Source organism: Bos taurus, chromosome 5, assembly GCF_002263795.3.
Source record: "Bos taurus isolate L1 Dominette 01449 registration number 42190680 breed Hereford chromosome 5, ARS-UCD2.0, whole genome shotgun sequence".
Lineage (NCBI taxonomy): Eukaryota > Metazoa > Chordata > Mammalia > Artiodactyla > Bovidae > Bos > Bos taurus.
The window spans coordinates 54,555,221-54,582,588 of record NC_037332.1 but is presented as its reverse complement, the minus strand read 5'-3'; the positions used below and the strand labels follow the sequence as shown (position 1 = coordinate 54,582,588).

The 27,368-nt window shown below is 41.9% G+C and overlaps 1 protein-coding gene across 2 annotated transcripts in view; it reads right to left on the bottom strand.

Moving 5' to 3' along the window:
- Positions 1 to 21,792, bottom strand: part of LRIG3 (leucine rich repeats and immunoglobulin like domains 3) — a 52,010-nt gene extending 30,218 nt beyond the window's left edge. Inside the window, exons 1-3 of one of the 2 annotated variants that reach the window (XM_059886208.1) lie at positions 21,236 to 21,792; positions 15,285 to 15,356; positions 14,914 to 14,988 (exon numbers count right to left, since the gene is read on the bottom strand). In XM_059886208.1, coding sequence (XP_059742191.1) covers positions 14,914 to 14,988; positions 15,285 to 15,356; positions 21,236 to 21,471 — 383 coding nt within the window. In that variant the 5' untranslated portion in view covers positions 21,472 to 21,792. The remainder of the gene's footprint in view (positions 1 to 14,913; positions 14,989 to 15,284; positions 15,357 to 21,235) is intronic. The other variant, NM_001205591.1, reaches the window with a different exon arrangement.
- Between the last annotated feature and the right edge of the window lie 5,576 nt (positions 21,793 to 27,368).

The window sequence follows — 27,368 nt, the reverse complement described above, 5'->3', positions numbered from 1 at the left end:
TGATTAGTCTTAAAAACTCTAGATCAAGCTTTAGATTGGCCAGTAAGGATGTACCTAAACTGTGGTTCAAGATGCGTATGTACATCAGAAAGCAGTATCATCACTACAGCTTCCAGCCAGAAAAAGTGAACATACACTGGGATTCCACATGTCAGTCAACCTGCCAAAAGTAGGGTCTCTTTGAAGCAGCAGATCATAGCACAGTTCCCCAGCAAGGAGATTCTGATTCTGTTCCCACTTGTGTGTCTTGATCTACCATACGGAGTGAACTGATCTTCTCACTGTCAGTGGGAGGAAATGGAAGGAAAAGTCCTCTTCCAGCTCTAAGGAGTTGTGGACTGGGATGACAAATTCTGCAAATGACCAGATTCACTGCAGAGGCTTCACACAACCGTCCTATAAAACCGTAGCCTCTTACAGAACCTGGTCTCACTTTGGCAGGGGACTTCTTTCCTGTCAGAGTCCCACTGCCTGGTTGCCCAGTCTTTCTTGGTTTATTCTTATTTTCCTGAAGTATATCCTTCACTAGCTTTCTAAAAAATCAAGTGCAGAGACATGTTCTTTTTTCATACTTGGTAATGTCTTTATTGACAGCTGGCTGTGGACAGAGCTGAGACGAGAAATCCTGTTCCTTAGGATTCTGAAGACTGTTTTACTCTGTCACAACACTCAAGGATGTTAAGTCTGGGGAGCAGAAGAAACACAGCTTCTCAACAGCAGTGTTCTTAAACTGCAGCAGGCATCAGAAGTGGGGCAGAGGCCTGCTGAGGTACTGATTGTTGAGCCCCACACTCAGTGTTTCTGTGTTAGTAGGTCTGAGGGTGACCTGAGAATCTGCATTTCTACCAAGTTCCCAGGTGACACTGATGCTGTGAGGTTCACACTGGGAGGACCACTGCTGATCCTTACAGGTGACCTGCTTTGCATTTTAATTTTCCTCCTCTCAGAGCTTCTCCTTAATCGTGATATTCTAAAATTGCACAGTAAGATTCCCTCAGTATATGTCATTTTAAAATTTTCATTTGAAGGCACTCAGTATGGTCTCTCAAGTTAGAAATGTATGTTCTTTAGCTCTGGGAAATTTTTTTGTCTCTTTGATAATTTCCTCTTTTCTATTTCCATAGATGTCTCTTTGTGAATTCTATAGATTTCCTAGTTCATCCTCTAAGTTTCTTATTTTTTCCTCTCCCGTTTTCCATCTTTTTGTCTTTTGGTTCTTCTTTTAGAGAGTTTTTCAACCTCCTTCCAACATTTCTATTATCTTTTTAAAGTGTCTGTTATACTTACTTTTTAAAAAATAATTTCCATTTCCTCCTCAGTTTCAGTCTGCTATTACATTTAAGAGTCCCGTTCTTCTTTTCTGAAATATTTATTATTATTTACCACACTTTTCTTGTTTAGTGGATATATATGTTCTCTCTTCTTTCTAGAGATACAGGTTGTTTCGAAGTTCCCATCTCCCTCCATTGTCCCTGGTTCCCTGTTCCCATGTATTTCAGACTCTGACTCGACTTATAGGAATTCTATCAATGATTACTATGTATAAAGTAGATAACTAATGAGAACCTACTACATACCTCAGGGAACTCTACTCAATGTTCTGTGATAACCTAAATGGGAAGGATATCCATAAAGGGAGGGGATATATATACATATAGCTGATTCACTGTGCTGCGCAGTGGAAACTAACACCACATTGTAAAGCAACTATACTCCAATAAAAATTAATATTAAAAAAAAAAGCCAGTGGTCACTGGCTATCTGCTCATATTTAGTGAAAAGCAGCCCCCAAAAGCTGGCTGAGCAGGGTCTGTTTCACAATGGATCCATACACATCTGTCTGATGGCTCAAGCCATCCAGCCTCAAGGCTGGTGTAATAAGCCTGAAGGCTAGTCTCTAGGAAGGTGAACAGAAACGTAAGCTAAGAGGAGGACTGTCACCCTCATATTCAGACTGGACTTAACTTCCCTGATTGCAGAAGATGCTATCCTCAAGCCTCACCCCTAGCCTCAGCTGGGCCTGTGCCGCATATCCCCAAGAAGTTTTTTCAACTCTCTAGAAAGTAAACTTCCAGTTTTCTGCCTCCATTAAAGGAAGGGCGGTCACTTGGCTTTAAGTTCTGGAGGGGGAATCTGGAGGTCCATTTCACCAATCCCCCATTTTCAGTCCTATCCTGCACCCCTTTCTTGACCAGCTTTGAATTCTTGAAGCATTCACAGAAGCATTTTTGCAGCAAGAAAAGCGTTTATTTTGGGATCCACTCTCACTAAGCCATTTACAATTGGTGTTCTTGCTTGAAAAATTGTTGTGGCATCTTTTGTTTGGACTCTCTCTCCTCCTGTTTGTCTTTATTCCTGTCTGTGTGCTTCCTTTATTTTCATTTTAAGGGGGTTCTTGTTTACAGCAGAGTGAAGCAAAAGTGCTCAGTCCACCAGGCCTTATAGGATGTTTTCAATAGTCATCTGATCATTGAATAAAACCAGCTTTTCTCTTAGATATACAAATTAGATATTCTAACAAAAATATTAGCCTATGTAAATTTTACCTTAAGATGATACTATGAACCAGAAAACATGGCATCATTATTCTGAACGTCAAATTAGTAAAGAGCTATCATACAGAGGATTCATCCTGTATGAACATATCAGGCTAAATGAAAGTCATTTTATTTTTTCTGATACGGTCCACAGACCAATGGACTAGGAAGGAACATCACAGAATGTTTTGGTTTAATAAAGTACTTAACTTGTCCTTGTGAACAAGAGAAAGTACACGTGGTGGTGATGATCCTACAGGCAAGCGAGTTCACACGCTGAGTCTTCAGTCACAGACTGGCACAGACCTTTGGGGAAGATGCTAAGTGGCTGCTGCTAAGTCTGCTGTCCGTGTTTGTATGAATACAGATAGAGATGTGAATAATCAAGTGCACACACAGCAGGACTGCAAGTGTCATGATCCCAAGCCCTTCAACAGACTAAAATGATAGTCTAGAAGCAACTAGTGAAATTAAGCTGGGGAAAGGCAGTGTTTCGAATTTTTAATCAAGCATTTATAAAGGCCTACTTGGAGGCAGTTCTTAGGAGAATGACAACAGACTTGGGGATCTTGGCTGACCACAACTCAGTATGCGTCAACAATACATCACAGTCCTTAGAAAGCTAATTTAATCTTACACTTCATTATCATCCCATATTCTGGTCAAGAGATATGGTCCACCATATTCTGCATTAGACCACACCTCAGGTATTTTGCTCCGAGCACTGGGTTTTAGTGTCATACGAGAGGATGAGTGTAAGGGGAAGACGTTCAGAGTCTAGATCTGCACTAGCCACTGTAATAGCCACGGGCCATGTGTGGCTCTTCACATAAAATTTAAAATTCCATTCCTCAGTCACACCAGCCACATTTCACACGTGCAGTCTCCATGTGTGCAGCAGGGACACATGCAGGCCACACCATGGTGGACCACACATGTTTCCATTATCACAGAAAGTGCTCCTGGACCGCACTGGTTTAGACCCCATGTCATCCAGAAAATGGGAATTAGAACTCGTGCTAGAAGAGAAAGCTTTAAGCAGCCCTGACAAGTTAAGACTTCTAAGTGCTTGAATGTAGAAAATAGACTGGAGTTGTTCTCCCCAGTGCACAGAACTAGGAGAAGAGGCAGAAGCTGTTGAGAGAAAGAGCCCAGCTTAACAAATAAAGATTCCCAACAATTAAAACTATTCCAAATGGAATGGCTCCTCATGCAGGAGTGGGCTTTTGTCCCTGAAAGTGCTGAAGAGGAGGCTGGATAATCTCTCTTCCAGAGATGTCTCCACAGGGAGAAATGTCTCTTCTAATTCAAAGTTACAAGGACTGCATGCAAACACTCAAGACTAACAAGACACGGGTTCTGACGGATTATATAATCTAGCAAAGCATTTCCCTCACCTTTTTACTGATGTTTACATATGGACGGTGATGAAGTGAAAGCAAGATAGATAGATAGGAGGAGAATAAAAGAAAAGAGGGACTTATATGGTGAACTGCCGAATGTCCTGATTCTGTAAACATGCATTTGTCTTTAAAGAGTACTGCCCTCCCTCCCAGGTCAGGACCTTGAGCAGGACATCACGGCCATCAGTGATGAACTACAAAAGCATCTTACTTTTTCTAAAAAAGTTATGCTCATTTTTATTCTAACTCTGTATGTTCATTTTGTTATAAAACCATTTAAAATTGCTTACCCACAGTAAACCTGACAGTCCAAGAATGTATACCAGGCTTATCCTGTGCTAGATGGTACTTGCCATGAATATTACCTTCATTTTACAATGCCTTCAATCTCACTCTAGAGACTACTCTATCAGCTAAAGGTTTCTGGAGAGGGAAGGAGAAGCAAGGCAGTTGCTTGGAAGTGCTAGAAAGGAGGTGCTAATATTTATAACTGCCCTTTTTTTCATGTCTTAAATTTAGTACTTAAGCAACTTGCAGAGAGAGAGAGAAAGGGAGGTGCTGGTTAGAGCCCTGTGTCATTGTTCTGGTCTCTCTAACAAACAATGAGAGCCTGAACCTCTTGACTATGGAAGACAGCACAGATTGTGAAAGAAGGAAGAGAAGGAGGAAAAGTAATGAGGCCAGGATACAGACACATGTTCAGTCTTGCCTCCCCAAACATGCAAAGCAACTGGTTGTAACTTTTTGTTTTGTCTGTCTTGGCAGCACAAGCCTCATTCAGCAGAGAGAGATCTCTGGCAGGAGTTGCATTTGATACTTCAAAGCAGCCAACAAAAGGCTAATGTAAAATTGAGGAAAAGGATGAGAAAATGGTATAGATTCAGGATAAACACTGGTAATACAGGAGCTCTTGCAGCAAGCTATACTGGAAAATCAAGTTTGAGGGCTAGCAGGTCAATTTTATGGGCTCCTAAACTACCATTGAAGAAAGGTGCCCAATGGGCCACCAAGTCAAGTCTAAGAATGTTGTCACTTTGGAAATAAGTTCTGTTAATAAAAACAATTTTAAGTGTGTGCAGAGAGATAAGAACAAAAAGGTTAACTGACTAGTTTCTTTTGCAATTAACTATATGTTAATTTAGACTGGGAAACTGATTCAGTCATTCATTCAACAAACGTGGACTGTTTACCATATGCCAGGCGCTGAGCTCCACAGCAGAGTAACAACTGGGATGAAGAAAGACAAGATCTCAGCTTTATAAGGTTTCACTCTGATGGGGGAAATGGATATGAAAGAATCACAAATATACAACAGAAAAAAAAAAAGAGACTGAATATATAACAAGGTAGATACTATAAACAGAGAAGACATAACAATGTGGAAGGTGGACTTAGCAAAAGCTGGGGGAGGGTGAATATTCCAGGTAAAGGGATTTGAGGCAGGAACAAGCTAGGACATTCCTAGAAGTGAGGAATGATTCTAGAGAAGGCTCAGTGGGAAAAGAAGACTCAGGTCACGCAGAGCATTGCTTATCTTGAGAAGGATTTTTGCTCATGACCTAAGAACAATGGGAAATTCCTAAAGGGTTTAAAGAGCCACAACATGATCACATATTTATGTTTCAAACACAACCACTGTAAATCGAAATTCAAAAACCTAGCAAACGTGTATTCTGGGGATCAGTTTATGACTAAAAGTGAGGATAAACGTAAGAGTATTACACATATGGCTCTGTGTACAGTAAGCTCTCTTGTGTGCAAAATATCATATAAACATTTTAAAACCTAATAAAAGATTACAACTTATCATATTAAGATGCTTATGTGTTTGTTTTGTAGGACTTGGGCTTAGGGAGCTCATTGCCATGAAACACAATAATGTCTGGTTTGTTTGTACTGGTGAAGGTGGTGGTCCTTGAATGCAATGTCCTTCACATATGAAGACACTAGTCCTTTTTATTCTCATATGGAGAGCATACATTTGGGGATGAATTTTCCAGTTAAGGTGCAAATTCCTTAGGCTTATCTACACCCACATGTGGGTAAAGATGGGATATAGTTTGTGTCCACTTTATTAGAAGCCTGATTCCCCAGAAATTTAAGTTCTAATTTTGGCTGAAGCTTCTCCGAAATTTCCCTTAATTTATATGATGACCTCGTTTCAAATACTAACTTATACAGATTTTGATTAAACAAACCAAAAAAAACCCGTTTTTACCTTTAAGCTTTTACCTCATGGTTATAAAATTACGTAGCTACACCATCACTTGAAATCATATACAAATGCTTGTCTTTCCCACATGCAGCTTTGTTTCTGAGCTGTGGGCTATTAAAATATCAATATACTTTAAGAGTTATAAACTGAATGTGATGAATTATTTAAATAAACTCTGTGCCAAGAAACCAGGCAATAGTCTCTTAAGTCTCCCAAACTGATTTTTCATTAATCTGATTTTGGGAATATAACAAAAAATGCACGCTCATGGACAGAATTCCCACTTGATACAGTTCTGGATTCCATACACAGATAACGTCATACTGCATTATTTGACTTCTAGTCATTAGTTCAACTCTACTCCTTTTAGCATACAGAAGTCAAGGCTCACATGATTCCCACTCCACGTCAATTTCCTTTTGTGGAAAACTAGAAGTGTGGCCCTAGCACACGGCAGGGCTCAGGGGACAGACAGCCCTAAAGGTGGATGGATAATAGGCATTTGGCAAATCATAACTGTTAATCATCAAAGCTTTGTTATTGAGTTGACTATGGCCCTTGACTCTGAATATGAACACTGCTTAATGACTACTTGAAAAACAGTAGAGAAGCAGAATCTGTGCTAAATTGAACTGCAATGATTTCATTCCCCTGCTTTAAAAAAAAGTCAACTACTCTCCAAACCTGTAAAACACTTGAGCTGATCCCTGTCAAAGTACCCAATCTCCTTTCAGGTCCAGACCTCACTCACCCTTTCACTCTACACATTGAAAGGACAGCCTTCCTCTGCTTCTATCATCCAGGGCATCTCCTCCTTGGAGATGTCTTTATTCTTTATTGTGTCTGCCCATTACATTTATTCAAAGCCCCTGGACAGCAGAAGCCAAGTTTTCCTTTGTTCTCCAGCATTAAGAACAGAGCTTCCTCAGAAGCTCAGAGGTAAAGAATTCACCTGCTAATGCAGGAGACACAGGTTTTATCCCTGGGTCAGGAAGATCCCCTAGAGAAGGAAATGGCAACCCCCTCCAGTATTCTTGCCTAGAAAATCCCATGGACAGAGGATCCTGGTAGGCTACAGCCCATGGGGTCACAAAGAGTCAGACACGACTGACCCGCTAAGCAACAATGCAGCACATCGGAGTGCTCTGAACCCATCTTACAGTTATGTAAACCTTCAGGCTGGGAATGTTGTTCATTTATTAATTGTAGTTGAGTGGTGGTCTTGGATTAGTCATTAAGTCATGTCCAACTCTTGTGACCCCATTAACTATAGCCTGCTAGGCTTCTCTGTCCATGGGATTTCCCAGGCAAGAATACTAGAGTAGTTGCCATTTCCTCCTCCAGGGGATCTTCCCAACCCAGGGATCAGACCTGGATCTACTGCATTGCAGGAAAATTCTTTACCAACTGAGCCACTAGGGAGGCCCTTATTTGAGTGCTCACTGATTGTTTTTAACCATTTGAAGAGAGCAAAAGTTTTCCTTGACCACTCATCCCAAATGCCAAGCTCTCTCTCCCTCCCTCATCTATTGCCTCCAGGATAATGTTTCTAAATTCTTCCTTCCTCCTGTGACTCTCCTGTTTTAGACTCCACGGCGCACGGGCCCCCTCCCTGCTCCCTAGTGCACTCTGACTGTATCAGCAGCAGCTGCGGCTCCTCACGCTGTCCTGAGTCCTTTCATGTACAACCTGACACTTGATCCTTCACCGGAACCACACGAGGTGGACTGGCAGACATCTACACTGCTCCTCCCGATAAAGCAGAGTTCATTAGCTCTGCTTCAGGTCAGGTGGGTCATTAGCGTGAGTCAAAGGAAACCTGGGGGCCCCATTCCTTGCTCAGATCTCTACTTCCGCACAAGGGCCCGAGATGTCTCGTCCACTGAGATGTTTAATCAGAACCTCCTATGTGGCAGAGAATGGACTGGGCTGCTGAGGGAGCAGACATGAGTCCTACCCTGGAGTGAGACGGGTGACAAACGCCAAGGGAGAACCACACAGACTGCACTGGTGGGAGTTTCACATCTGAAGAAAGAAAGGTCATCACCCTTCTCCCAAGTCTACAAGAACAACTGTTCATGCCACACGAATTGCTAAGACTCCCTATTAGCCCGGATTATTGTCTGTAGCATATAAATCTGACCGGACCACTGAGGGAAGGCGGGACTCTCATAACTTCTTGTATCCCAAAGCATCTCCCATGCAGGAGGACATGTGATGAGATAGTACCACATCTCAGGCAGCATCAGGTTCTGAAGCCTGGGGTGGGGGGGAATCATCTATCATTGATATATCCATGAATCCTTATCCTAGTGATCCAACCCAATCGAAAAACACCGTATGCTCGTGCATGCGTGTGCCAACTCCCTTTGGTCACATCCAACTCTTTGTGACCTTATGGACTGTAGCCTGTCAGGCTCCCTTGTCCATTTTATTTATTCAAGAATACTGGATTCTCCAGGCAAGAATACTGGAGTAGGTTGCCATGGCCTTCTCCAGGGGATCTTCCTGACCCAGATATTGAACCTGTGTCTCTTACATCTCCTGCATTGGCAGGCAGGTTCTAGCATCACCACCATGTGCTCAGTTGTATTCAACTCTTTGTGACCCCAAGCACTGTAGCCTACAAGGCTCCTCTGTCCATGGAATTTTCCAGGCAAGAATATTGGAATGGGTTGCCATTTCCTACTCCAGGGGATCATCCTAACCTAGGGACCAAACTCTCTTCTCCTGTGTCTCCTACACTGCAGGTGGATTCTTTACCACTGAGCCATTGGGGAAGCCCTTGAACCCTTGAAACACTAACAAACGTATTTTTATGCAGACATGTATCCTGTCTCTCTCAATAATTCTTGTAGGGCCAGTTTTCCCTGTGGTGTTTGGACAGATCCATTTTGTGTTTTATGGTTTTGTATTCTGAATTTTTAGTTCAGGACCTGATGAAATAGTTCATTCACATGCATTTCAGGCCCATTGGGCTAGAAAACACCTCTATTTCTGAAGACCAAAGTCAGCCTCCGTGGGCTGAGACAGACAAACTTTGAAAGACAAACAGAAAGGGAGATTTTATCTACTGCACACTTTCATTTCACATATACTCCATGACATGTGATCACCACATAAGATTGGTGAGTTGAATCCTTTGGCTACTTAAATTACTTCTCTTGTGTTTTTCTTTCCTTTAATCATTATTATTGTGGTTGTTATCATGTATTTTATTCATTGCCAAGCATGCATAACTGAACACCAGTAAGATACAGGTATGCTTTTTCTCCACTGTAAATTTTTAGCCTTTGCTATGGACTAAGTCTATAGCAGATTTGTTTGAATAATACTAAGTATAGGAGCTGTTCCACAAATACTCCTTAATTCAATTCACATATTAATTAAACACTGATTGTATGCCATAGGGGATTCCCAGGTGGCACTAGTGGTAAAGAACCTGCCTGCCTATGCAGAAAACATAAGAGAAGCAGATTCCATCCCTAGGTTGGGAAGATCCTCTGGAGGAAGGCATGGGAACCCACTCCAGTGTTCTTGCCTGAAGAATTCCCATGGACAGGAGCCTGGCAGGCTCCAATCCATAGGGTCGCAAAGAGTAGGACACGACTGAAGTGACTGAGCACGCATGCGTGCATGTATGTATGTATGTATGCCATGAAGTGAAGTTGCTCAGTCGTGTCCGACTCTTTGCAACCCCGTGGACTTCTCCGTCCATGGGATTCTCCAGGCAAGAAAACTGGAGTGGGTTACTATTTCCTTCTTCAGGGGATCTTCCCAACCCAGGGATCGAACCCAGGTCTCCCACATTAGAGGCAGACGCTTTAACCTCTGAGCCATAAAACCTGCATTAAGTGCTAGGGAAAATGAGTCAAACCCAGAGGTGTCATGATAGAGGAGGAAAATAAGACAAAATCATTTTATGGCTACATCACAGGTGAATATACAAGGCAAGAAGGGACTGGAACAGGACAGGGGAGGCTTAAGGACAGGACCCCTTCCTTCCCCCACATACCACTCAGGACACTTTTCATGGCTCCCTCCCTCACCTGCAGGCTCTGAATCAAGTGTTACCTTCCCAGTGAGCTGCTCCCTTCAATCACATTTAAAACTGTAAATCCTCCTCCTCATCTACCACACACACTCCTTTACATCCTCTCTCCCTGGCACTTAGCATCTTCTGATCACATCTTCCACTTATTTTATTTCCTTCCTTTTTCCCTGAGAAGGTCAGCCCCAAGATGGCACAACTTCTGATTTGTTCAGTATTGAACCTCCATCTTCGAACAGTACCAAGCACAGAGCAGGTCTTGGAAATCTTCAAAAATCAGCCTTCCCGACCACCCTAAAGGGCAGCTGACTCTCTATCCCTCTGCCCTTTCTTTTTCTTCACAGCCATTATCGAAGAACTGAAGTTATCTTTTAAAGTTTGTTTACTAATTTTCTCTCATCCCTCCACTTGGATGGAAGCTTCATGATAAGAGGAAGTTTTTCTGCTTTGTTCACTTGTGTCCCAGGCACACTAAACAGAAGCTGGCACCATTTGTTTCTTCCATAAATTCTGGCTGAATTAATGGTGGCTCGTTTCCACCGAGCACTCAGTCTATGGCAGTCAGGTTTCACTGTATTCTCTCCCCCAGTCTTCACAACAATCCAACGAGGTGGGCACTATTATTTCCCTCATTTTACAGAGTAGGAAGTACGGACTGTACCCTGCCCGAGGTTGCAAACTGGCAAAGAGAAGAGCTGGCAATTAACTGCAAGCCATTCAACTTGAGTTTTGCTTCTAATCACTGTTCTGCTGAACTGATGGCAGCTGCACTGCAGGAGAACGGCGCCACCATCGCTCCAGGGCAGCTGTAGTGGCTTCTTCATCATCTGGCTCCTTTAAGCCCCTCTCCTGGCCATTGCCATTCTCCACACTAGAGTCTGAGTGATATTTTCCAATGGCAAAACTGATCATCTCACTCTTCTTTAAATCTCTTCAATGGCAGTCCATCATCCATAGATCACACATGTTGAGGTCCCACTGGCAAAGTGATCAATATTTATGATAACCTCCCTAGAAGGATGATACTGTCATCTCTGGAAAAATGACAGGTTATGAAGAAAAGGATGGACTTCAGAGAAATGATCCACTTTTGAGATGATAATGAGAAAAGGCTTGTTTGGTCATGATAAGCTGACTCTATCAGTAATTTAGAAAGATCTATGTAATAGCAGAGTCTCAGCAAGGTAGATGTCTTAAAATGGATCTACTTGGGCCCCACCAAAAAGCATTAATCTAGGTACATCTTTGACATTCCTTGACTTAAATCTTTTCAGGTCTTAAGATACCAGGCAAAGCATCTGCATTTTGGACAGTATCATATAAACCATCAGTCAAGATAAGACCCAACTAGCTCTACTGAATGACCAATAAGGCCTCTTTGGTTCAACAGTAATGCTACATAACTTACAGATTCAAATCTGCCCTAACTCAGGCCACAGGTTTCAAAAATGTCCAATGTGCAACTTCCCTGGCAGCCCAGTGGTTAAGACTGCCGCAACGTCCAGTGCAAGGGGCATGGGTTTGATCTCTGATAGGCGAACTAGTAAGATCTCACATGTCTGCACCCCTCCAAAATAGAAAAACAAAAATGTCCAGTGCTTGGGCAGCTTATGCCACATGACAAGAAGCCAGAAGAACGATTACATCTGATAAAATCACCTTGCTTATGCCAGGTCAACAGTTTTAGTACAGAATATGCTCATTCCAAAAATTATTCCATTTCTTCCCTTAAAATATACCATCCTGCCATGTGTGGCTAGGAAATGAGGAAAAGTAAACACAAAACACAAACCACATTTTGCTCCTAGCATGTCAGACTTTTGAACTAGTGCTTTGTGGGATTCAGAGGAAAGCAAGCCTATTCAGGCTTCTCACATCCTGAAAGTTCCCTAATATGGTCAGAGATGAGTTTTGCTAGAGGGGAAGCTCAATGCTCATCCACCCATCATCCCAAGATGCTGGCATTCTAGCAGGCTTCCTTGACATTATCAGAACTGGTCCCCAACTGAAATAATCTCTGGCCAAGAGGTGACAGTTGACCCAATATTAGCTGCTGGCTCTTGCGGCTGAGAGAAGAGGAGGGTCTTACCAGGCACAGTCTTCCCTGAGTCCAACCTCTCCAGCCAGGAGGAGCCCCCATCACACAGAGCAGCAAGTGTATGGGCACTGACATTAAACCTCAGGCTCAGGGTCCCCTGGTGGTACAGCGGTTAAGAATCTGCCTGCCAATGCAGGAGACATGGGTTCAATTCCTGGTCAGCGAAGATCCCATGTGCCACAGGGCGACTAAAGCCACGTGCCACAACTACTGAAGTCTGAACACTCTAGAGCTCGAAGCCACCACAAGGAGAAGCCTGAGCACCACAACTAGGAGAAGCCTGAGCACCACAACTAGAGTGTCATCCCTGCTCACTGCAATTAGACAAAGCCCATGTGCAGCAACGAGACCGAGTGAAGCCAAAAAATAAATAAATGAAAATTTTAAAAAATCTTATGCTCAAGACTACAAATGAGTTTGTTTTTTTTTTTAACACATCTTCAAATTATTTAACTTGCACAAATTACCCAGAAAAATGTTTTCCCTCACAAAATGTTTTTTAAAAATCTCAATAGAAGTCAGTCTGGGGACCTACCGAAAAAATATGGGATTTAATGGTGGTGCCATAGCAAATTTCTAATCTGCGCCACGTTATATAGTTTAACAATTTTTTTTTTTTTTGAAATTTCAGAAACCTATTTAAGTACTGCCTTTCAGCTCTGGTTATTTTTCAAGTGCATCTATATAAACTAAAACAGTCTACCCTACACCAGACAGAAATTAACAGTGCTTTAGAAACAATGACCGTGTATTACAAAATCCAAAAAAAAAAGCCTAGAGAAGAAAACAAAACATTTATAGAGAACAGCCAAGAAAGTAAATTTTTCAAGACACTTCATAGGTATAAAAACAATTTTTACTATGCACATTGAATTAGCAGGCCCATGAGGTAAATTACTCTTTACAGAGTCTATGTAATCTAGGTAGTAAACAGGATCTACCATTTTATTAGAGGAACAAAGCAATCCCTGGTTAGATGCACTACAACAAATTAAGGGAAAAGAAAGTGAGATTATTCAAATTCAGGAAAGATTACTCAGCATTCACTAAGGTGAAAGGCAAACAAAAACATGAAGAGCGCAAATATTGAAGGTTTCTAATTTTCCAGATGTCATTTCAATTTTCTAATTACAAAATTATAGCTTTAAAATGTAAAACCACCAGGTTACTTACTTCTGATAGAACTTTCTAATTTCCTTACAAGTTCTTTCGCTTTCAACTCTATACCATGTGCAAAAGAATACTGTTTTCTCCTCAACCCACCCAGATTCTAAAACCCCACTGCAGACCCTCTCAACCATGAAGCATGCAACGACCCTCAAGACCCTTTCAACATGCTGACAGGATCTGCCAATACACAGGGCAAGGACAGCGGGGCGAGGAAGTGTCATTCCCTGGGATTTAAATAGGCTCCCTTGGTCAAATGAGAACAGCGAGATATTAAAGATACCAAAAGCAGTGCTCCATTCAGACTCCAACATTTTAAACAACTGGGAAAGACAAAACAGGTATGAACACTAGCATAAAAATCTTTCTTTAAATTCGGTGTTTATTTGTCAAATACCAACTTTTTCTTTTATTCCTTTCTGTTTCTGATCTTTGGAAAAACCACATCAGTATCAAATGTCACTCAGTTCTTATTCAAACAGAGGAAAGCAGACACAGCGGCTGCACCCGTGACTTAGCTGACCTGGGCTCTCAGTAAAAACAAACCTCTATAAATCACCAGATGTAAGCAATTGGGTAGTGATCACTTTAATTAATTGAACAGCTTTCCTGAAATTTACTGTATAATTTCAACCCTCCCAACACCTTTCCCAGATGCAACTAACAATGGTGGTTTTTTTCCCTTAAGTTGTTTAAAGGAGAAAAACATTTTTAACTTCGGGGGCTTAAATGTATTTTTAAATTAATCAAGATGGATGTGGTAAACTACTTCATTTTAGAAATCAAACCATGCTCCTTCAAAATGACTTTAAAGGCTGAAAGTCAAAATTATTCTAAAACATCTCCAATGTGTAAATATAAACATATCATCTGACCTAATAATACAGAAAAATGTAACACAATTTTAATCTTATTTGAAAATTCAGATATGTAAAAGGACATGCAATGATATTTCTAACTTCAATCATCTATTGAATTTTAACCATATTAAGTGAATAGTTTGATGTTTCTCAACTAGATTTCCACTGCAGGTGCCACACTTAAAAGAGGATAGCCCAATGCTTTCTTTTCAACTCCATTTCTCCTCCCCAAATAGCTTATTCTCCATGGAACTATGTAACACTGGATCCATAGATCCCATGCCAACCATTGAGTGATACCAGAATTTAAGTCCTAGTCTACCATAATCAAATCTTCTCTGTCGTGTGAAGGTGGCTTCTCTGAATCTTGGAGGTCACAGGAGCAAAGGATGGCAATGTATAAAGCATCCTTGCTACAATGATACTCAAAATTTAGGAGAGAAGAAGAGAGAGGCTAGGAAGCAAGTTAACCAGTTTAAAGGAAGCATATTGTACTTGTAAGATCTGTAGTCTAGCCCATATGAAACTGCTCCCCATGGTCCATGCAAACATACATGTGAAATCCTTCTAACATCCACTTACAAGGAGAGAAGTGTAATATTTGCTGTAACTGGTCCTAAATTTGGAATGGTCTCCAATTCATTGTTGTTCAGTTTCCTATAAATGCCAAAGAGAGAGAGAGAGAGAGAAAAGCTGATTAATTTACAATCTGTATTCCGTAAAGGTGAAAACGTTATAAATTCATTTCAAGATCCCTCTCCCAAGTTAAAGGTTTTAAATATTAGGTTGGCCAAAAAGTTCACTCCAGTTTTTCCATAAGATGGTATGGAAAAACCTGAATGAACTTTTTGGTCAACCCAACAATTATTGTAACCCAAATGCTCTTTACAATCAAATACTGTGATGGATAATATATTTGATTCAAATCTCAAACAGGAAAGAGCTGAACTCACACTTCTCGAAGGCTGTGAAGGTGGCTCAAGGAACTTGCCTTGATGAAAGACAATCTGTTGTGACTTAAGTCCCTGTGGGAAAACAAAAAACAAAAACAAAAATAAAATTGTAAGTAGTTTCCAAAAATCACTAACAGTGCTTAATGATGTGCAAGACAGAGTGGATTTACGAACTCTCTCTCAACACCAGCTACAACATGAGAAATAATTGGTCCGTCCTGTCCATAAACTAGAGGGCAAAATCCAAAATACAAACTCTTGAGGACAAAATTAGTTTAGGAGGCTGGCAGATTCAAATGCTCCAAGCCCGCAAATGTTTTAGGAGATGGTTTGTGGCCCAGGGTGAACAGATCTTTGTGAACTGGTTGTTTTGCCTCACCCTCCCCACCCCCTGCCATCTCCTCACTTCCAACTTGATATGATGAAGTCATAGCTTATGAAAAGTGGCTAATTAGGCAGGTTGCTGAAACTCAAATGTCTAAAGAAACCTTTTTATTATGGTAAAACTAAGTATCAAAGTCCTTATTACTGTCAAAGAAAGTAGAAATTGCTTTTCATACATATTTGTTTCCCTGGATTAAGGCACCAAATTATTTAAAGTACTGGGGGGGGTGTGTGTGTGTGTGTTGAGAGGGCAGGAAACAACCCAACTTCTGTGTGTGCGCGTGTGTGTGCGTGTGTACTGCAAGGATAGGAAACAACCCAACCTTTGCTTTCCTGATTTCCCCAAATCTCAATATCTTAATATAGTGTGTAATTTAAAGCACATCAACCACCTAACACAGTTAAGCAGACTGTTCAGAACCCGTGATCAGGTGTCTTTTCAATCGTTAAAATAAAACTGCTTCTAACTCAGAGATTCCTTATAACTTAGTAACATTTCTACAGGACATCAGTATTTAAAAGAAAGCAAAACCAAACTCCTACATGTTCAGTGTTCTAGGACAGGCCATCAGCTCAGCACTCAAGAGTCAAAATGTGAAACAAAATCTGGCAAAATACTTGGTTATACTGACTATGTGCCTTCAAACTGGTCTAAAGAAAATGACATGGCTGAACATCTACTGAAGACCAGCCTGACAGACAGGACGGGCGAAAGCTCTCCCACTGAAAAATGTGTACCCAATCCTACCAGATTAATTTCTTCAGTGTTTAAAAGTGAAGATTTTAAAATAACCCAAGTTAGAGATAACCAAGCTTGACTGGAGAAGAACAGGAACCATGTGCTATATGCCACTCCCCCTGCCTGCCCCCTGCCAAAAAAAAAAAAAAAAATGCAGAGAAATCACATTCAGAGAAGTCCAGTGTTACTCTGTGTACATCCATTAAGTAACAATTAGAAATCAGAGATCCTTTTTCAGTCTTTGCATTTTTGGTTTTGAGAATAAACCTGGATCTATTTCACCTAAAAGGAAAAAAAAAGTAAAAATTTTTTTTTTTGCAAAGGTTTTATTTGAAACATGTTTGCCCAAAGACCTACCAGACAGCAACAGACATGAGTAGATTTGTTCTGGTAGAGTTATAACATGAAGGGAAAAAAAACAAAAACCTGGCACAGTCTTTAAACTATAAAAGTCCAGCAATTACAACCACTGCCGTGCATGCTCCCCACGCTGGAGCCAGACACTTTCCCTCACGGCCCAGCTCGAGTCCATCTGGAGTTCATCAAGGAAACCGTGAGTCCAACGACTCACGTTCAGATTCAGACAAAAACCTGTGTGCTTTTAGCACCACAGACAGTCACAGATTTCCCACGGGCTTTAAAAAAACAACCAAGGAAAAGAGGCCTTCACCTGGGAGGTAGCCTGAATCAACAGAAAGCCTCATTTGGACTCACTTAACTAAAGAACGTTGCACTCAGCCTACTGGGCTGCATCCCTATTGTTCAGAGGAAAGAGGGCACCCATCTGGCATTTCCAGCTCACACAGGTGATTTCCTTTCTAATGAGAAAAAACCAAAAATTCCACTCTTTCATTTTTCTCAGGGCCACGCTGTGAGAAAAATAAAAGTTAAAAAAGACGGAGTGCTTCAACTTTTTTCCTCCTCCCTACCAGCAGTGGAATGAAATCTCCAACAAAAGACCTTTAAAAAGAGAAACTGCCTTCAGAGAACAGGGCACATGCTGGGGACCCTTCATTTCTGATCCATAAGCAGGAGTAGGCAGCCTGAAATAGTTCAGTTACTGCAACACACTTCCATTCCTGAGTTTTGCGTACTATTAAAACCACAGTATATGTGGGAGAGAAAAAGAAACACCCCTGAAGTGACTCTTATTGCTAAATACTTGAAGTCTTGAAACTTTTAATGCACTTAAATTTAGGTTTCATACAGTTTATGTTTCAGAAATGATCCAAGGATGTCACATTTTGTAAATCTTCCCTTGTATTGTTTTTTATGGCTAGATCACTAAAAATACCACTAAAAACAGATTCAACTTATACAATGTCAATGTTTTCTGAAATCCCATTACAGTCAGTAAGGCAGGCAGATTCTTTGTTTTTAGAGTTCCAGTAATGAACATCCTCCCTAAGAAACCTTTTCTAAAAAAACTTTTTGTAATGAGGTTAATAAATGGGAAAGGTGGTGAGGCAGAGAGGTGTTAACTATTTACCCAAAACTCAGCTGGCCAAACACCTGAAAACCAAACTCTACACAGGAGAGAGAAGTCTCTCTTCTTGCATATTAGCAAGCGGGTAAATATATATGAAAATAATTCATTTACAACATTTGGTCCCAGCTCTCATTTTCTTCCTTTTAGCATTTGGAAATCTGACTTCCAAGTCAAATTTTAAAATGCAAATCCCCGGCACAGCTTCTTAATCAATCCCACTGGGGCCTGTAGAGCTGCTAATTCAGCAGAAATCTGGAAAGCTGAAAAACAAAAAGCCAGGCTGTAGCTGTTTTAAGACACTGATCCAAAGTGACTCATAAATCAGCCTGCTATGTTCAAGTTTTCGTCTGGAAAATACAGAAAAACAGCTGTGAAAACCAGAAGGACTATTACCCCCCAACCCCAGCCCCAGTTCTAGTACGGACCAGAGGATTTATAACAGGCAGACACTAAAGAAGTCACACCAGCAGAAAGTACCTTCCAGACTTTTTTTTTTTTTTGGCCTGAGCTCAGCTAACCCAAACCTTTCTATTGTGATAAGACAAATAATTCTGAAATTCCAGTGAGGTTTTAAAACTACTTGAAGCTCTTATTGACAACTGGGCAACTTTCCCCCCCTTTGGCTAAGTAAACATATTCTAACTAGCCTTCCTCTTTGGGTTCAGAACTCCTTGCAAGCACACAGTCTAGATGTAAACTCAAGTCTGCCTTTAAAGACAGTTGTAAGGATCGCTTCAAATAGTGACCGTTTTAAGAGCCACTTTCATTAAAGTATTAGAAGTTCCTTTTTTTTTTAAAGACAACTGTGATATTATTATTTTACAGCTCAAACAATTCAACTTTTCACCCGTGGGATTTTTATGGCCCTAAATCACAACTGAATAAAGTGGAAAAAATACATACACAAATGTGTATTAAAGAGAATCAATTTTTAACTTGCCAATTCAACAAATGAAACAAAAGGTATGCACCAAACTTTTTCTGAAGAATGCTCTCATGAACTATTCCTAAGGCAAACTTTGACTTTCTTAATTACCTGAGGAAAAGGAAGTTAAGATATGGGGAAGAACAACATGCATTTTGCTACGTATTTCTAAACTCGGGGCCAGTCTACCGAAAAGCTTTTCTAATTAATTAAAATTTAAGCAGCAGCTATCTTATGCCTCCTGTTCCAAACACCAAATAACAGAGAAGTTAAAGCTCAATTCTATGCATTTTGCTGCTCATTTCAAAGGTGGAGAGAGGAGACCTCTAGAGCTTTAGGCACAAACAAAAGAAACATTTACAATAAAGAAACCTGGACCACATGGTTTGGTGACAACTACAAAGTTGGTTAAAAGTCACACATGTACAAGAACGACAGAGCTGTCCAGTGAGTGATCACGGTGGGGCTTCTGACAACAGACCTAGCGCTTATTTGCACAAGTGGAACTTATTTTCACATACATTTAAGGAATGTGGACTTGTATTGAGACAATTTACTGCTGGCGGAAATGTAATTAAAGATTGTGCTAACCAAATAAACTGTAATTTGTTTTTAGTGTGCCACCAAATTATCTGGAAAACAAAATCCTAATTAGGTCAACTCCTTTTAAGACAATGTTTAAACAGGTATCAAACCCCTTTTGGTTTAACTCAACTTCTAATCAAGAGCACTACAGTTTTGTTTTTTTTTTTTTTTTGAAGACGTCCAGTTTTTTAAAAAGACATTCACACAAAAATATATTGCACACCGGCATGATCCAACAGGCCACTTAACTCGGAGAAACTACTGAAAGTTAGAGCACGTGAATGATCTGAGCCATTCTAAACACACCCCAGGAAGCACTATGTTCATTCTTTCTCAACCCTCTATTATTTATAAGTGTTCACCTCCAGTCATTCAAATGTTCAGTTCCACATGTTGTCAATAGAGCCATTCACAGCGCATGAATAAGGCAGCATGACCTCCACAAGAGGCAATTGAACAGAATTAGCCACAACTAATTGAAAGTCTCCCTGTTTTAGGTTAAAGTCCTTATCTCCTTCTTCAATTGTAATAAAAACTACTAAACAAGACATCCCATGATAAGAGATTACATATCAATCTAAAACTCTTTAACTTTTTTAAAAATTAAGGCACATCAACACAAAGCATACACTTTCCCACAGTTGACAATTCTATATTCCACAAAAAAAGACTTTGGTGAGCATAGAGATTTAAAAACACAGTTTTTTAAACAACCTGTCCAAACTTTCTACCACTACTATTTGGAATGTTAGGATAGTTGACTATAAGTTTCAAGAGTTTCAAATCTCCACTACTACTCTGTTAGGCCCAAATCTGAGTATTAACGATGGACTGCACTTTTGCTTTTTTTCAACAGGATAGCTACTTAAAAGGAAAGAAAGAAATACAAGTTGTGACTGTTAACATTTTGCACCAGCCCTCCAATTTTAACAAAACGAGGGCTCGGAGAGAACAAGACGACGACATTTGGAAAAAATTAGCCTTTCCAACTAAACGACATTTTCTTCCTTGTTCTTTCACGCAGTTGGCAGTGATTTCAAGTTTTTCAGACTTCATACCTAGCATCCAAAAACTTGCATAACAGCACCCAGCGCTCTCTCCTAAACCGCCTGGTCGCGCTGAGAAGCCACAGAAATCACGCCTTCGGTTCTGAAAAAACTCTAGTTCCTTCCCTTCCATATCTACTGCTCACTCTTGCCAACTTCTCACCGGAATGGGGATGTGCTACAGTTTGGTCGAAGAGGGGAATTTATGGAATTTACTAATGCGAAATTAAGCGAGGGTAAACAACAACAAAATGATGTCTACCATTGCTTGGTTAAGGGACCTAATTGTTGAAAGGGCTTCCCAAACGAAAGAGCGCGCTCGATTACTATAGTGTTGGGAACGCAAAAGGTGACTTGAACCTGTTAGAAACTATAGTTGCGCCGCGGGATCATACTAGTAAAGTGAAAACAGAGAACTCAGGGTGGCCGAAGGGTGTCAGCTCTCCCGCCCCGGACTGGCAAGGCGCGCATCTGAGCCCCCTAGGCGAGCTCCGCACAGGACGCGGATTCTGCCCCCGGGAGTTGTCAGTGGCTCCATCCCGTCGCCCAAGTGCGGCCGGGTGGGGCAGGCCAGGGCCCACCTGCGCGGTCCGCCAAGCGCCAGGGGATGGAGAGAGACTGAGGCCCGGTCAGCTCCTTTTTCATCCCCAAGGGGCGCCGCTCGAGGCCTGGGCCAAGAGGAGGTGCCCCGGAAAAAGCTGCTGCGCGCCTAGCATCCTGGCCCCTAGCCTGCAGTCCCGAAACTCAAGCGGTTCCCCCTCCGCCCGTTGGAAGAACACTTACAGCCGAGCGATCCAGGACGGAAGCGGCTCGGGAAGGTGCGCCAGTCGCTGGCGACTGCAGTCCAGGAGGTCCCCGAAGCAGCGGCACGGAGTCGGACACTGGTGCTCAGCGCCGACCCCAGAAGGCGGCCCCAGCGCCTCGAGGCCGCCGCCCTCGGCCGGGCCCGCGTGCCCCAGCACCTCGCACAGCAGCAGCCCCAGCGCCGCCGCGAGCGCGCGGACCCTTGGCGCGCCCATCGTGGTCCCGCAGCTTCTAGCTCGGCCCGGGTCTCCGCAGGCGGCAGACACTCTGGGCCCGGCACCAACTTCCAGCCGGTAGTGGATGCCGGCGCTCGGGGCCGCCGGCGCGCGCCCCCCCCCTCGCGCTCGCAGGTAAGCCCCTTTTTTCTTAGTCCAGGCAGCAGAGCTCTTTCGTGCTCCCGGGCAGCCACAAGGAAAACGAAAACAACGGCCAGCTGTGGCAGAGTTGCAGTGGGAGCAGCGTCCGCGCACCGAGGCCCTTCTTGCCGGCAAAAGAAACTTTTTCGCCTTCTCCTTGCAGCTGAGCGCCAAGTCCCCGTGCGCCGGAGCCGAGGGGCGGTGCTGCCCAGACCCGCGCGCTCCCATTGGCCAGCCCGGCCTGTAGCCCTCGCGGCCACGTGACAATAACAAGGTTCCCGCCCCCGGCCGGAGCGCGGGAGAAAGGGGAGCTGAGATTGTAGGAAATTCGGAGTTATATTTTCCAGCTTCTCGGGCCCCAAGTCTCCACTACGTCCTGGGAAACATATATCAAATGGAGTTGAAGAGAAAAAAGGAGTGAGCAAACAAATGAGCACATTTTAGGCCAGCTTTCGGAGTAGGAGTTATTTCGGGGCACTTCAGGGGAGCAAAGTTAAGTTCTATTATTAGGAGACTTTGCATTCCAAATTTTAAAAAGAAGTATAAATTATCTTACCATTCACACAGGAAACAATGGTTTAAATAAAAATACAGTTTTTTTTTTTTTTAATCTTAAACACTGGTTGGGTTTTCCCCCATATGTCAGCTCCAATAGTAAAACTAATTATAAAATGTAAAAGTCATGGTATTAGAAACGGTATACTGAGTTACATACAAATAGCCAGCCTTAGTGCATTGGATAGAGCTGGGCGGAAAGTGTGGGAAATGACCTCGTATACCGCAGTGGCAATCATAGATTGCATGCAATAAGTAAAAAAATAAATAAAAGTAGTCACCATAATGTTTTAAAGCTAAATGAAATCAAGGGACCTTGGAGGAAAAATTAATATATGCACCATGGTTCACCTGTGCCTTGAGTGATGACAAATTATGATTGAGAATGCTCCCAGGCTAGAAGTAGTACTTGCCTTTTCCCTCTGCTGGGGGACGATTCAGGCCTACAGGACTTACCATTGAAGTCTGTCCTTTGACTCACCCTTGCAGGTGACTGCGGCCGCAGGAAATGATGGAGACCTCAGAGACCAAATGGGAATGCCCTCCTCCTCTGGGTGAGGAGATACAGCCATGGAAAGTAACTAACTTCTTTGTAGCAAAAACTGAAAACTTACTTTAAACTTTAAGGAATTCCCTGGCAGTCCAGTGGTTATGACACAGTGGGCTTCCACTGCAGGGGGCACAGGTTTGATCCCAAGTCAGGGAACTAAGATCCTGCAAGCTGTGTGGCCATGGTCAAAAAATAATAAAGTACCACCAAATCATCAGAGAGTTTACCATGTGGACTTCCCTGGCAATGCAGTGGTTGACTCCACATTTTCAGTGCAGGGAGGCGGGCATCAGACTGATCCCCTTGTCAGGGAAATAATATCCCACCTGCTGTTTGATACAATCAAAAGCTAAAGAATGAAAAAAAAAAACCCCAAAACTGTTCACCTCCACACACTGTTTCATGAGTGTCATCTGCCAAAGAATCCCTTGGGGCTGCTTAAACTGCTCATTACTGAGGAGTGGAAGCCGCTGGGAGAGGTGAGTTTAACTGCAACTCACACTCATTGATTTCCACTGTAGCCAATTACCAGAATGAACACTCAGATTCATGAGGGTGGGGAAAGATTCATCTCGGAAGTTGAAAGCCACCAGTTTAGATGTGACATCCCATTCTCTTCTTTCCAGCTACCATTGACATCCAGCCCACCACTTTTTTTTTTTTTTGATGAGTTCAATTAGAAAATATTTATAATAAAGGCACTTCAGTCTTGAGTGATTATTTTGCCTACTTGGGTGTGGTCAAGGCATATCCCAGTTATGGTATAGATTTTCCAGCTCAGTCGCTCTCGTCTATTTTATATATGGGAAATCAGGCTTAGTGAATTGAATTGAAATTTTAAAAAGAAGAAAGATGCCATTATACACATGCCATTAGGTGTAGGCATGGTGCCACCAGTATGGTGGCTTGCTCATTGATATGTCATGCCTGTGATAGATAGCTACCTCTTGGGGGTGGGTTGGCTCGTTTTCCTTCTGCGTTCTCTACTCCTTATATTATTTCATCTTCTTTTGTGGAATTCCAGTTACATCCACATGCTGATATTTACCACATCCATATTTGTAGCCCAGATCTTTCTCCTAAACTCCAGACCCATATAGTCAACCACTCATAAGGTGTCTCAAATTGGATATTCAAATATAACAACATTTCTAGAATTGAATTTCACCACCCTTGAAGCTTATTCCTTTTCCTCCTGAATTTACTATCTCAAGGAAGGATACCTGCCTCCATTCAGATGACTACTGCCCTTTAGATTTCCTCATTCTCACCACCACCCCTGCAATCAACCAATTAGCAAGTCCTAATGAAACTAGCAGCTAAATACATCTCCTATCTCCATAGACATTATGCAAACTCAGCCCCTCATCAGCTCTTGCATGGTTGACTGCCACAGACTTTTTCCCATCTGGCATTCCAGTCCTTTCTCCACAGTGCAGTCAAGTGATATCACAAAAGCTCAAATCTGCTCCTGTAACTCTACTTCCTGGTTCCTGTCTCAGGCTCCCATTGTCCTCAAAGTAAAGTTTAAATTCCCTAGAGTGACTTATGGAGTATTCGTGTGTGCTTGGCCTCTGCTTGCCTCTTTAACTCATTTAATTTGCTCATCTCTCTTTTACTCTAGGACCTACTTGCAGTTCTCTTCCGTGCTGTGCTCTTTGCCTTTGGCCTTCCTTCACATACTGGTCCCTCTGTCCAGATCACTCTCTGCCCCTGTTCTGTCTGATTGGTTGGCCCTTCAACTTAAGCATCCTTATTTTGGAGATGGTTTCCATGAGTCCTGTTTTGGCTATCCCTCTAATGCATTCCCAGAACATCTAGTATTCACTGGAATGTAACTGGCCATTTCTACTCTAGTACTTCCTAACTAATGCTTAGAATTATTTCCATATAACCATGCTTCCTGTATATCCTTTAAGGGTTTACCAAGTATGTGCTGTTGATTAAGTTACTTAAATTTTCAGTACCTCGGTTTCTTCATCTGTAAGTTGGGAATACAATAAACACTCTCTTATTACTTGATTCCCATTCATCAGTTTACTGCATCAGCTGTCATTCTCTGCCCTCCTCTAAGATTTATGGACTAATGCCCAAGACAAGCGGAAATCCAGTGGCTACCAGCCCCTCCCCAGTACTCTATTTGCATGTTTTCTCCTACTCATTGTAATTCCAGACTTGTTCATATCTATAATTACTCAGTTAAATTAAATATTGCATCAACCACATACAAGTGCAACCAGAAAGTAACTTCATTTCTATGATAATGAATTTGAAGCTTGGGAAAGCTTCTTTACAGATAATAACTAATACCCAGTGCTATCAGATTAGATTTGCATGAGACAATTGTAAAAATTGGGGAGAAATTGGAAATCTAGATTTCTTCACACAGATTGCTTTGCAAGCATCTTTAAGTTCTTGTTCCACTTTAAATTTTAAATTGGGAATCAATTAGCAGGGGGTGTTTTATGGGTGTGATTTGTGCTTATTCAGAACCTCACATGGTTTTTGAGAAAGTGGACTATGATGATATGGAATGGATGTGTTTCACATTAAATAAGGTTATTCTGCATCTCAATGGGCTTCCCAGGTGGCTCAGGGGTAAAGAATCTGCCTGCAATGTAGGAGACCTGGATTTGATCATAGGGTCAGGAAGGTTCCCTAGAGAAGGAAATGGCAACCCGCTCCAGTATTCTCACCTGGGAAATCCCATGGACAGAGGAACCACAGAGGAGTCCCACGGAACAGAGTCCATGGGATCACAAGAGTCAGATACAGCTTAGCAACTGAGCAGGAACACCATCCCAGTATATCCTGAGCAATGCAGTCAATAGAAAGAGGAACTAGTCCTATGTAGGAACTTTATTTTTTTTTTTTTAGTGGAGTGCAGTTTATTACACCAGCGGGCCCAAGGCAGAGTCTCCTCTTAGCCAAGGACCCCGACCAGCATTTGTGAAAATCTTTTATACCCCATTGAACATGTCTGAACCCACCACTCCTTTAAATCAATGTAATGTTTTCACCAGCTTCCCAAACCCTTCACAAAGTACAAGGCAGAACCTCCATGGCTTGTCTCCCTGAGCATAGATTGTTTTTGAGGTCTCTCACAGCCCTGTGTAGCTTCCTTTAGTATTGATATCTGAACAATAGGGATGAAGGCACAGCGCCAAGAAAAATGGTCTGTATTGGAGGGAAAAAAGAAACATAAAATTTTGTATAATTTCCCAAAATTTATCAGTGAATAACAATGATCCCAAAACACCCTTTATGTGTCACTGAATTCTCTGACCCTCTCGTGGTGTTGTTATTCTGTACACACACACACACACACACACACACAGAGTATTGTAGTATCAAATGGCAATTCTCAGCTCCTGTGTCTAATCTTTCATAAATAAGGATTTACTCTGAGGTGATCAGATTCATTTTGAATGTAGGTCTTTTAACATTTGGATTAAAACACTCAAGTGTTGAATTTCTCTACTCCTTAGAGGTTTATACTGGTTAACTGGGCAGTTGAAAATTGACTCTCCATTGGAAATGACCTAAATCACACCAGACAGTTTCTCATTTATAACTTTGTCCTGGAGAATGGCAAGGCCCATCCATTTTCAAAACAGCCTCCTACCGTCCATTCTGTGGTTAGCACAACTCAGCCCCAGTGCTCTTTTCAGTTTTTCTGTTGTTTTTTTCTCTCCCTCTGGCAAGTGTGAGACTTTCTTATCTTGAGTGCTGGCAAGGGCAATGACTCACCGATAAAAAGTAATAGAGGTGCTAAGCTGTCAGTTTTAACATCCAAGGACAAGAATGAAAGCTAAACATGCTTTATCATTACAATGAATGACACAGTTTGTGTAAGTGTGAACTGTGAAAAGGGAAAAGAGATAAGGCAGAGGAGGAAGAAAAGCACAAAAATCCCCAGATAATGATGCCAAGAAGCAAATGTTGCTGTACTCTGTAACCTAAACCATATCTTTTCCCATTCATTAAGGCATTTTAGAAGAAATAGATAACCCTCTTTTCTCACAAAAAAATGCCATGCTGCGCTTAAAGAGCAGGAGAATAAAATCTTACTTTGCATAACCCCTCCAAGGAACATGTCTGGACTCTTTAGAAAATATTTAGAAAAATGAAGATAGCCACCCATCTGTTTCTCTCAGTTGGCCAACTGTATGATGTTGCTTGAATTGAAAACAAACAGTGTTATCTGCATGTTCACTCAACTATAAATTAAACATATGCTGGCTTTTATTTTACTTATTTCTCAAGTCACCCTCTAGGAATAATATATGCTCTGAGGAAAACTCCTGTGATGGATGAAGCTGGGGTTCCCTGGAAATCACCTCAGTGGGTGTTAGATCTACTGGGAGCTGTGAGCCCTGGAATGGGGGTGGGGGATGGGTGAAGGCTCAGGGCAGCTGTGACCCTCAGATTTTCTTCAATGGTGAGTGTCCTTCCCCAGCTCAGACCTTTCTGCTCTTTAAGTTTCTCCACTCATTTAAGGACCTCAGGATATTTTCTATTCTTCTTCCAAACATGTTCCATGTTTTTCTCTAGCTGATAACAATAAGAATTCCCTGAGAATCTCAACACATAGGTAATAACCCACCCTGTCAGAAGTGCAGAAATCCAAATGCTTGGGAATTTGTTACTG